General features: G+C 42.1%; 1 protein-coding gene across 4 annotated transcripts in view; it reads right to left on the minus strand.

The window, feature by feature from the left end:
• Positions 1–225: 225 nt before the first annotated feature.
• The window catches only part of FAM168B (family with sequence similarity 168 member B), a 31,914-nt gene continuing 19,176 nt past the window's right edge, over positions 226–12,963 (minus strand). For 3 of the 4 annotated variants that reach the window (XM_019469501.2, XM_019469503.2, XM_053910236.1), the window contains exons 4-7: positions 3,454–3,596; positions 3,141–3,318; positions 1,123–1,248; positions 226–687 (exon numbers count right to left, since the gene is read on the minus strand). In XM_019469501.2, the coding sequence (XP_019325046.1) occupies positions 1,136–1,248; positions 3,141–3,318; positions 3,454–3,596 (434 nt within the window). In that variant the 3' untranslated portion in view covers positions 226–687; positions 1,123–1,135. The remainder of the gene's footprint in view (positions 688–1,122; positions 1,249–3,140; positions 3,319–3,453; positions 3,597–12,963) is intronic. The other variant, XM_019469504.2, reaches the window with a different exon arrangement.

Consider the following 12,963-nt stretch of genomic DNA (forward strand, 5'->3'; position numbering starts at 1 on the left):
ACACCACAATGTTTAGGCAAGCCTAAACGGCAAGAAAAGGGACGTCCAGAAAGCTGGCTGTGCCCCAGGCAGTGGTGGCCCACCCTGCACTTTCCCTGTCCCTGCGACTCTCTTCCCGTGCAGTCAGTGTGAAAGAAACAGATGGCTGAAAACTCAAAGTCCACGTTACCAACTGGCAACCCACATCAACCCCAAAGGCTGAAGAATCATCCAAGGGATTTCAGATACTCTATGAAGAAATTCACTTTAACACTTATAACTTGAAGACTCTGCATACATTACAACAGTGCATTAGTGATACAAGTTGTAAAATGCTTTTCCATTCCTTTGGGTTTTGCATATGATGGTTTTGCATCAGTCACTGCAGGTAGATTGAGCAAGCTTTGTTTTTTGTTTGTTTTTTTAAACATGCATTCAACTAGATATGATTCAGAATAGATTAATACTCCCTTTTTATCATTACAGTTAGCTAAAAAATTGCCAGGCAGCCCACAAAACAGGAATTGCTTTAAGACCAACCCACAGAGTCCGTTGGAAACTAATGGCGCTGGGACCTGCTGGGCCGGGCCAGAGTAGTGTTAGCTAAGTGTCGAGAGCATTAAGAAGAAAGTCCAGGTTGGAGGCGCGAGGCCTGCAGCACCAGCTGTGGAACCTCCATGATGTGACTGCACAGCTCCATCCTCAAACCTGGCAGGGGGAGAAAGACACACATGGTCACACGGAGCACCCCTGGCACTGCTGCTCCAAAAAGGAATTTCATTTAAGTCAAGGAGGACAAAACCCACTAGGACCAGAAAGGGCAGCAGTGGGAAAGGCCACTGCTCCTGGTTGCCGCACACCTTAGAGAGACTCCTGGTCACAACCAGAATCCTAGTTCCTGTAGGAGGCAGTAGGAGATTAGAGCACAGACTAAGAAAGGAACAAGTATATAGTGTACACAGCAAGTACTCAATGGTTTCCTTTCCTCTACTTTCTAAGAGTCCAAATAAGAACAAATCTTTAAATGCCACACTGCCCTTGGATTAAGAGGGGCATTTAAGCATTTTTCTTGTTAGTGCTTAAAATATAGATTTGCCATTCTGTACTGGAAAAAAGCCAACCCAGGTTTCACTAGTCACTTACATTTGCAGGGTGATCACCACTGAGGGGGCACGTAGCTGTAGGTGGGCGTTCCTGGGGCCCGATACGTGGGCACAGTGACTGGGTGGGGGGCAACAGGAGTTGGGGAGTGGGCGGTCAGCAGGGTACCTGGAAGAAAGAGCAGCTGTCTCAATGGCAGGCAGCACTACCCACATGAGGCTAGCCTATGTCACCATGCAGTTCCATGCTGCCTGAAAAGAGAGCTCTGGCTTGGCCTGCTTTAACAGGAAGAGGGGTGGTCATGACCTAGACTGCTGTCAGAATTCAGATCATACACAACTCAAAGTTGTATAAACACAGCAAGCTCATATGATAATGTCTGTAGAAGGCTCTGTGCCTTCCCTTCATATAAGCATACTCAATGATTTTTGCAGATCAGATGATAATCAACAAATTAATCATTATTTACCCTTAAAAAGGAAGATATTCAGGTGCCTGGGTAGGTTAGTCAGTTAAGCACTGGACTTCAGCTCAGGATCTCACAGTTCATGAGTTTGAGCCCTGCATTGGGTTCCCCAGGGACAGTGCAGAGCCTGCTTGAGATTCTCTCTCTCTCCCTCTCTGTCCCTCCAAACACCCCTCCCCAAATAAATAAGCTTTTACAATGAAAAAATTTTTAAAAAGGAAGGAAATTTGTCCATGCTACCATGGATGAATATACAGGATGTCATGCTAAGTGAAATAAGCCAGTCACAGAAAGACACACCCAATAGGATTCCACTTACATAAGGTATCTCAAGTAGTCAAACTGATAGAAAGTAGAATGGTGGTGGCCAGGGGCTGGGGAGTGGGAGGGTGGGGCAGGGGAAAAAGAGAGCTGTTATTTAATGAGCACAGATCTTCAGTTTTGCAAGGTGAAAGAGATCTGTTTTACAACAAAGTGAAAATACTTAACACTACTCAACTATACAGTTAAAAATGGTTAAGATAGTAAAAATTAAAGAGAGGGAAGGAGGGAGATTCTAAACTACATGACCTTGTAAGTACATGAAGATAAATGTATTTTCCCTATATCTGCAGAAAACTCAGCAACTCTGAGTCCATCTGTAAATCAGCATAACCTCCAACCTAATGGCCTCACCCTGCTTTTCTTCACTTCCCATCTTCCTGCCCACAACCAACCCAGGGCCTGCCATCTCTCCCTTCACGTGCCTCAAACATGCAGTTTCTGTCTGTGCCTTCACAGAAAAGTATGGGAAAACCAAATACAAGGGAGACTCTGAGAAGAAACAACACATGGTATCCTAACACACCTTTCTCTCTGGCACAATCTCCCTATATTGGAGTTAAAGGGGGAAAAAAAAAAGAGAGGGAGGGAACAATATTAAAACACACACACACAGCCATGGGCAAGCAATGACATCTTCCGTATTTGGCTGCATGCCACAGACAACCCATATGACCACTGGGGCTCACAGGGAGATGTGCACATCCTAGCCAGGAGTCTCATCTCTCTGTGATGTATTTTCCTGAACAAGGGAAAGGGAAGCCTTGGGAAATAAAGGTGACCAATGCCAAAGATTTTCTATAAGAGGCTGTTATGTCCACGAACACAAAGCCAGCTTTCCTAGATTCATGCAAACACCAACATTCACACAACTTGCCCTGCAGCCTACACTAAAGGGGAGTTATCAGGAAGGCCAGCCCACCCAGATACAAAGTGATCACCTTCTGCCCAAGCTTGGTATGTTCACTGGTATGCCCCTCAGCCCTACTGCTAAGGGCTCAGCTCACCTGTCTAATACATTGATCACTATCCACTCATGCCCTATGGGGAAGGTACTTGGTTCTTCGCTGGTCACACCTGTCCTCTCAACCAAAAGAAGAAGGGGAAGAAATAAAAGGAAGGGAAAGAAGGATCATATGCTGTTCCTTTCCCAAAGAGTATGTCCTTCCACACAACTCAAGCCATTGAAAAATCAAACCAAGGGTCAGAGAATTAGTGAGCTCTCCCTTCTCCTGGCTCTCATAAAACAGGCAACCCAGGGTCAAGGACTCACCTGCTGACATGGCCATAGTGGTCCCAGCCACCATGCCCATGGTGACGCCATTGCCTCTAGGTGGAGGGATGGGAGCAGGGTACACTGTTGCTGGCATGCCGTTGGGCTGCACCACCGTGGTGTGGTGGATGACATGAGGGGGTGCTGCATACAGGGGCTGTGTGTAGTACGTGCCCTGCTGCAGGGAGGAAGAGAGACAAATACCACAGGGCTCCACACTTCATGGGTCAGAGTCCAGAGAGAACCAACCCTTCCCACACACACAATGCCCAAGAGCACTTAATTAAGAGACCCATAGCACACCCAGGCCTACCTGTGCATAGGGGCTCTGCTGGGGGTAGGCACTTCGCACAGGGTACACAGCAGTCTGGTAGGGGTTGGGGGAGGAAGAGTATGGTGGCACTGCCCCGCTGGTGGGGGAACAGGACACTTTGTAAGGTGTGCCAGGAGTGTAACCTGAAACAAAGAAGCCAGTGGCCAGTGAAAACCCAAGAGATTTCCTCTAAGATCAGGATCAAGACAAGGATGTCCCCTCCCCTCTCACCACTTTTATTCAACACATTAATAGAAGTACTAGCGACAGCAACCAGGTAAGAAATAAAAGGCATCCCTACTGGTAAGGAAAAAGTAAAACTATCACTATTTGCAGCTGACATGACACTATATACAAAAACTAAAGACTCCACCAAAACTGTTAGAATAGATGAATTCATTGGGGTGCCTGGGTGGCTCAGTCGGTTGAGCATCCATCCAGCTCTTGATTTCAGCTCATGTCATGATCCCAGGGTCAAGGGATTAAGCCCGGCTGTGGGCTCCGCACTGAGCATGGAGCCTGCTTGGAATATTCTCCCTCTTTCTCACTTTCTCTACCCTCCTCCCTCCCTCTCTGTGTCCCTCTCCCCAGCTCACGCTCTCTAAAATAAAGTAAAAAAAAAAAAAAATTGTAACGAATTAATGAATTCAGTAAAATTGCAGGACATAAAATACACAGAAACCTGTTGCATTTATATACACTGATAACAAAGTAGCAGAAAGAGAAATTCAGAAAACCATCCCATTTACAACACCAGCACCAAAAACAGTAAAATATCCAGAAATAAATGTAACCAAAAGGGTAAAAGACCGTATATTCTGAGAACTGTAGGACAAACTGATGAAAAAAAACTGATGACAACACAAATAAATGGAAAGAGACACCACACTCATGTACTGGAAGAATCAGTATCATTAAAATGTCCATACTACTGACAGCAATCTACAAATTCAATGCAATCCCCATCAAAATACCAACAGCATTTTTCACATAACTAGAACAAACAATTCTAAAATTTGTGTATGGAACCACAAAAGACCCCCAAACAGCCACAGCAATCTTGAGAAAGAAGAACAAAGCTGGAGGTATCACAATCCTAGATTTCAAGATATACTACACAAAGCTGTAACCAAAATGGTGTGATACTGGCACAAAAACAGACACACAGATCAATGGAACAGGATAAAGAGCCCAGAAATAAACCTACATTTATATGGCCAATTAATCTACAACAAAGGAGGCAAGAATATACAGTGGGAAAAAGACAGTCTTTTCAACAAATGGTGTTGGGAAAATTGGGCAGCTACGTGCAAAAGAATGAAATTGGACCACTTTCGTAAACTAGCCACAAAAATAAACTCAAAATGGATTAAAGACCTAAATGTGAGACCTGAAATCTTAAAACTCCTAAAAGAAAACAGGCAATAATCTCTTGGACATTAGCCTTAGCAGCATACTTATGGATCTCTTAGGCAAGGGAAACAAAAGCAAAAATAAATTAGGACTACATCAAACTAAAAAGCTTCTGCAAAGCAAAGGAAACAATCAACAAAACAAAAGACAACCAAACTACTGAAGGAGAGGAGATCTGCAAATAAATCTGATAAGGAGTTAATATCCAAAATACACAAAGAACGCCAAAATAAAAGCACCCAACTGAACAGTAGGCAGAAGACCTGAATAGACAGTTTCCCAAAGAAGAGATCAAATGGCTAACAGACACATGAAAAGATGCTTAACATCATTCACATCAGGAAAATGCAATCAAAACCACTTTGTGAAATGAGATATCACTTCACACCAATCAGAATGGCTACTAACAAAAAGACAAGAAACAGTAAGAGCTGGTGAGGAGGTGGAGCAAAGGGAACACTGGTACACCTTGGTGGGAATGTAAATTGGTGCTGCCAGTACAGAAAACAGTATGGAGGTTCTTCAAAAAATTAAAAACAGAAATACCATGTGATCTAATAATTCCCCTACTAGGTATTTACCCAAAGAAAATGAAAACACTAGTTTGGAAAGATACATACACTCCTATTTTTATTGTAGCATTATATACAATACCAACATACGGAAGCAACCCAAGTACCCAAAGACAGAACAGATAAAGATGTCATGTATATGTATGTACACATACAGCCACACACACACACACACACACACACACACACACACACACACACACTCTCTCTCTCTCTCTCTCTCTCTCACACACACACACACACACACACACACACACACACACAGTGGAATATTACTCAACTACAAAAAAAAAGAATGAGATGTCATTTCCAGTAACACAAATGGACCTAGAGAGCATTATGTTAAGTGAAGTAAGTTAGACAGAGAAAGGCAAATACCATAAGATCCATGTGATTTCACTTATATGTGCAATCTAAAAAACAAAACAAAACAAAAACCAGAAACAGACTCGTAAATAGAGAACAAAGTGGTGGTTGCTGGGCTGGGCAGGCAATGGTAATAGGTTGAAAAGGTGAGGAGGATTCAGAAGTACTAACTTCCAGTTATAAAATAAGTAAGTCATGGAGAGGAATAAAAAGTACAGCTCAAAGAATACAGTCAGTAACATTGTAATAACACTGTACTATGAGAGATGATGAATACACTTATTGTGCTGTATAGCACACAGACAGAACTGGATCACTATGTCATACACCTGAAACTAACATAAAATTTAAAAAGAAAAGAAAAAAAGGCTTTAATTCAAACCCACTTTTGGCCTGGCACAGGGAGGAACCAAGCAGTGTTCTAGCCCTGACCGCAGTCAAGATGTGACACCACTATGGACCAGTCCATCCTCCACAAAGATCTGACCTCATTTCCAGACCTGATACATGTATGTGTGTGGGGGGTAGGAGCACGGGGCCTTTGGGGGAGAAGGAAAAAACCAAGGAGAAAGTTCTACTGACAGTATACTCAACACAGGAACAGAAAAGATATACCTGTTCTGTAGGAATACAAATGGGTACACGTCTAGAGCACAATCTAGCATTAAAAGTATGTCTGTCTTTATATCCCGTAAGTCCACCAAAAAAAAGCATAGATTGGAACAGACTCAACTGTAAAAATGCTCATCACAGTGTTTATCACAGCAAAATAAAGTTGGGGGGGGGGAGGAATTATCAAGCACCAGGGCTATGGTAAAAAGATTTGACTTAAGACAGTAAGGGGGCACCTGGGTGGCTCAGTTGGGTAGGCGTCCAACTTGGGCACTTGGGCTCAGGTCATGATCTCAGTTCATGAATTCAAGCCCCATGTCGGGCTCTGTGTTGACAGCTCAGAGCCTGGAGCCTGCTTCAGATTCTGTCTCCCTCTCTTTGTCCCTCATGTTCTGTCTCTCTCTCAAGACAGAATCAACATTAAAAAAAATTTTTTTTAAATAAAAAAGTTTTTTTAAATAAACTTTAAAAAGTTGAAAAATTTTAATTACATTATTGGACTGTGGTTAGAAGTGTACATATATTTTGTCATTAATTTAAGAGAGAGGGGCGTGTGGGTGGCTCAGTCGGTTAAGGGTCTGACTCTTGATTTTGGCTCAGATCGTAATCTCACTGTTTATTAGATAGAGCCCCACATCAGACTCTGCGCTAACAGTGCAGAGCCTACTTGGGATTCTCTCTCCCTCTCTCTCTCTGATCCTCCCTGTTCACTCTCTCTCAAAATAAATAAATAAACTTAAAAAAAAAAGTTTAAGAGACAGAAAGAAAATGAATGACTCCCAGGAAGTACACCAGCTCTAAATGATGCTTTTCTCAAGTCACATGAAAGAAATACCCCTTTGACAAGGACCTAGTCAGTCTTAGAAGTTCTTCTAACTGTCATGTACTTTGTGTGCCTAGGTTCACTCCACAGAATGCCTTTCATGGTGTTCATTATGAAGATGCTGATAAAGATGATACTGTCCAAAAGGTCACCCAGTCCCAAGTAGTAGAGCAGGTACAAACCCAGACCTGACTGTGAGTCCTGACTCCTTTGTCCAAACCAGGCAACTCCCAAGCTCAACTACTTTGTTTTCACTCTGAAGAGTGAAAAGACCCTTCCAGGTTTCCCTAAATTATTCTGAAATTCGTTTTAACTGCGAGGTTAACTGTAAGTGGCAACAACGAATAGCCACTCTCCTCAGGTACAGTGCTTCCATCAACATGACTGGTCACAAGTGTGCCCACCATGCACCTCACTGATCCTAATACAATAAACTAATTCAGAAAAAGAGGCTATTTGAGGAAGTGAAAACACACAAGCAACAAATTCATGACCTGGATGAAAAATTGGAGAAAAGAGAGCCTCTAAAAAACTTATCACTATTCCTAACAAGTAAGTTCAAGGCCATTTTGTCACTGTTCAAACTGCAAAAAGAGCTTGGAGTTTTGGACTGCATACAAGGTGGAAGCTACCAACCTGAGCGAGCTTCCAGGAATACAGTATAAATCCAAAACAATGAAGACCCAGGCATACAGCCCTCCACAGAGAGGTTCTCTGATTCAGAATCACTCTTTTGGTCAACTACATGCACTGAAAGAAGGTGAAGTCCTTCACTCGCAGCCAATGAACGGTCAACCTACAATGCCTTTCCTTTCTTCTTCTAATGGAGGCCAGAGGCCTACTGTTGCAGAAATCCCTCCAGCTGGCCCTAGGTTTCTTAAGGTGGCTTTTGTAACACCTGCCTCATATGTATGCTTTGTTGAAGATGGTGAGATGACTCCGAAAAGCTACTATGTGTATGCACCTGTGAGATTATGACTGAATGGTACATTTCATGTGAAAACAAAACTAAAATAAAACTGCAAACAAATATGTATATATTTTTGAGAGAGAGAGCACAAGTGGGGGAATGGCAGAGAAAGAGGAAGAATCCCAAGCAGGATCTGCGCTATCAGTGCAGAGCCCAATGTGGGGCTCAAATTCACGAACTGTGAGATCATTACCTGAGCTGAAATCAAGAGTCAGATGCTTAACCAACTGAACCAGCCAGGTGGGTATCCCAGAGCTGCAAACAAATATTAACAACATGCACACTGGAGTAAATGGGGTCAAGTGTAATTGATGTCCACAACTTACTTTGAAACACGTCAAAAAGTAAGATGGACTGAAGGATAGACAGAGGGATACATATGTGATACAAGTAAAATGTAAATTTTAAATGTTGATTGTAGGGGCACCTGGCTGGCTCAGTCAGTGGAGCATGTGCCACTTGATCTCAGGGTCTTGAGTTTGAGCCCTACATGAGGTACAGAGATTAAACAAATAAAACTTAAACAGAAATAAAAGTTGATTTTAAAAGATTTTATTGTGGAATTTTGGCAGTCCACAAGAGATTCAATGTGAATTTGTTTTCAGTTTCTCTGTATACTGGAAAATTTTCACAATAAATGTTGGAAAAATAGTCACCCACTATTTCTACTAATGACAGCAATGGTTTTTAATGTATGTTATCTTACTGCATATTCTTGTAACCATGAGCTATGTCCTAACACTAACCAGAAAATTTTGTGTTTTTATAAACGCACCTTTTATCCAACACTCAAGACAAATCAGTTTCAAGGAATAAAACCCTGTCTCCCAGTCACGTTAAAAACTGAGTGTGTGCTAGGCTAGGCACCTTCTTTTCGCTGCTGTTGTTTTATACAGCACTAGACCCACCATGTCACACAGGAGACCCTCAACAGGAAACTTAAAATACACACACACCCCTATTACATGGCATCCAAAACTGACATGGCCTCCTAAAATAATTGTTAGACTTGTCAACCATTCACAATACAAAACCAAATACCTTCACTGCTCAGTCTTTTAAAAATATTAATAGCTTTCCAGATTCTCCTTTCCTAAAAAGACCATCCATAGCAATGCAACCCAGACAACAAAATGATTAGAGCGCTTCTCCTTTCACTCTCATCAAACAAGTGAGTCACCACTGGCTGACTTCCTCTTAGGGAAACACTCATGTATAGGGCCACTGTTGAGACTGCAAATTGTGAGGTGCCAAAAACTTTTTGTAGTAGAATAGATCATTTCTTCTAAAAGTACTATATACCACACAAGATTTTATATAGTAAGTTTCTGAGCATAAAAGATGTTTATTTAGAAAATTCAGAACAATAGGGGTGCCTGGCTGGCTCAGTCAGAAGAGCATGTGACTTTTGATCTCAGGGTTGAATTCAAGCCCCATGGTTTGTGTAGAGATTAAATAAATACTTAGAAAACAAATCTTTAAAAAATATTTAAAAAGAAAATTCAGATCATAAAATGTATGTGAGGAGGAAAGACCTGCACCAAAACACAGCACCATGAAATTTCAAAACACTGGAGACAAAAAAAAAAAAAAAAAAAAAAATTACAGAATACCAAAGAGAAACACAGGTTATATTACAGTCAATCAAGCATCAGCAAGGTATCAAAATTCTCAGCAGCAACAACAAAAGCTAGAAAACAATTAAGCAATATTCTCAAAATTCTGGGAGGAAATAATTGTGAGCCCAGAATTCTATAAGCCAACTACTGAAGTGAGTGCAGAACAAAATGTCCTCAGATATGAAAAATCTCAAAACTGTGACTCTCCCAATCTCTACTGGAAGACTACTAAAAGGGATCCTCCACTAAAACTGAAGAGTAAACTAAGACACGGAATCAAGCAGAAGGAAAGGGCACAAGCAACTCAAGATGATGGAGAAGAATAACCCCCAGGATAAGGCCTCAACTAGGATACCAGGTCCAGGGAGGTCAGAGCAGTTGAAGAAAATAACCACTCACCACAGGATGCTCAAGTGGTCACATACCAGGAGTGGGAAGGAGAATGAGGTTATCTGTAAACTATGTGCATGTTAAACCTTTAATTTAAACAAGACAGAAACAGATCCCATGACTCCACAACCCAGTAACACTGTAAGGCTTTTCTCTCCTGTGTGGCTGCCATAAATGAAGTTTATTTTTTAAACAAACCTGGGGTCTTACTTCACAGACATAATTCAAATCTTCCCCAATTTATCCTCCATCCAGCCCTGCAGGGCAAAGCAACCAAGGAAACTATTTCATCACTCCTAGCAACATTTTTTCCTCCCTTTAAAATGTGTGCTGGTGGGGTGCTTGGGTGGCTGGCTCAGTCAGTTAAGCATCTGACTCTTGTTCTGCTCAGGTCATGATCTTGCAGTTCGTGACACAGGGTTCCAGCCCTGTGTCAGGCTCTGTGCTGGCAGTGCGGAGCTTGCTTGGGATTCTCACTCACTCTCTCTTTCTGCTCCTCCCCACTCATGTGCACACCTCTCTCTCAAAATTAAATAAACGTTTTTTAGAAAGTAAAAAAAAATGTATGCTGGTGGGTGGGGAGATGGGTTACACGCGTGATGGGTAATAAAGAGAACACTTGTTGGGTTGAGCACTGAGTATCGTATCTAAGTGATGAATCTCTAAATACTACACCTGAAACTAATATTATACTGTATGTTAACTTACTGAAATTTAAATAAAAACTTAGAAAATAAATAAATATCCCCCCAAAATATGTGCTAATGTAGTGTTTGAATCACTTCTTAAATAGAGTTTACTACAAAGAATTGAATGTTTTCTTGGTGACTTTACATGATAATTATAAATATTAATTTCAGATACTCATGACTAAACGGGGGAAGTGTGAATGTGCATCCTCAGGGCAACGGGAGCCTGACTGTGCATGCTGCTTGCCAGAATCCTCAAATAGCACAGCTGAGGGAACATGTGAATTCATTATACAAATGCCAATAATGAGAAAGAATGAAATCTTGTCATTTGCAACAACATGGATGGAATTGGAGGGTATTATGCTAAGTGAAACAAGTCAGTCAGAGAAAGACAAATATGTATTCTCACTCATATGTGGAATTTGAGAAACTTAACAGAAGACCATAGCGGAAGGGAATGGGGAAAAAAAAATAGTTTCAAACAGAGAGGGAGGGAGGCAAACCAAGTCTCTTAAATACAGAGAACAAACTGAGGGTTGAGCAGTGGGGGTGATGGGCAATGAGGAGGGCACTTGGGATAAGCACGGGGTGTTGTATGTAAGCAATGAATCATGGAAATCTACTCCCAAAGCCAAGAGCACACTGTATACACACTGTATGTTAGCTAACTTGAATAAATTATATTAAAAAGAAAAACATTATACAAATGCTAAAAATGAAATAAAATAACTTTCCCAGGAGTGATACAGTCTGGATTTGAGCCACATCTAGCTAACTCCACAGCCCAAACTCTTTCCAATGTATTCCTCTGATTCTAAGAAAGGACAGCCCACTCTGGCTGCATGGGTACTCAGCCTGCTACACTTGTCCATGAGGATGAAATGAATGATGCCTCCACCTACAGGCTCTGAGTAATGGAATCTTTCAGCAAAAGATATGACATATCATTACAAAGTTCTCTAAACCCTCATCATGTCACACTTAGAAGAACTAAGAAATAAGCAATATTAGGACTACTAACTCTCTGAAAGCCAATCTCCACAAACACACCACCTGTACTACGTTAGTTTTATCTACAAACCTGGTGTGAAGAGAACCAGAAGGCAGACTGAGAAAACAACAGAAATGGAGACAAACTTCTTTTTAACTTTTTTATAAGGACAACTCTGGCTTGCTCATCAGGTGAAATGAAAGGCCCATGGAAAAGGAAAATTTTTATTTTTATTTTTTACATTTATTTATTTTTGAGAGACAGAGCACAAGTGGGGGAGGGGCAGAAAGAAGGAGACACTGAATCTGAAGCAGGCTCCAGGCTCCGAGCTGTCAGCACAGAGCAAAGCAGGGCTCGAACCCACAAACCGTGAGATCGTGACCTGAGGCGAGGTCAGACGCTCAACCGAGTCACCCAGGCACCTCAAAAAGGCAAAATTTTTAAATTCACAGTATGAAAACATTGAGTAGATCCTAGAAAAAGATGGGAGCAAAGCCGTGGCCCAGACTCAGGTAAGGTGGCTGAAAGCACTGCGAGACACTGGAAGGACCTTCAAAGTGCCTTTTATTTTCTCATTTGCAAGTTTCATATACATCTTTATCCTGGTTTCTTCCCAGCTTATTTTTTATTCTCAGCTTACTTTGTCATTCACAAATTTCATATACATCTTTATTCCCAGCTTTTCCTAAAAATCAGAGGGTCTGACAATACTGCGCCAGCAGTCTGGCAGCTGACAACTCTGGCATCTATCAGCAAATGCTCCTCTGAATGAGGCAGCCACCGTTCCCAACAATGCCATTACTCCCACCTGCCTAACCCAGCCTTGTGGTTACAACAACCTGAGAGGAGTCATGGCAAAGTAGCAAGAAAGGACCTATCTCCCATGGGAGAAGATGGAGGACACTCAGGGGCTCCCACAGGAGAAGATGGAGGACACCCAGAGGCACCCACAGGAGAAGATGGAGGACACCCAGAGGCTCCCACGGGAGAAGATGGAAGGCACCCAGAGGATCCCACGGGAGAAGATGGAGGACACCCAGAGGCACCCACGGGAGAAGATGG

The sequence above is a fragment of the Panthera pardus genome, unplaced genomic scaffold (assembly GCF_024362965.1).
Source record: "Panthera pardus isolate Hobbes unplaced genomic scaffold, ASM2436296v1 HiC_scaffold_10, whole genome shotgun sequence".
Lineage (NCBI taxonomy): Eukaryota > Metazoa > Chordata > Mammalia > Carnivora > Felidae > Panthera > Panthera pardus.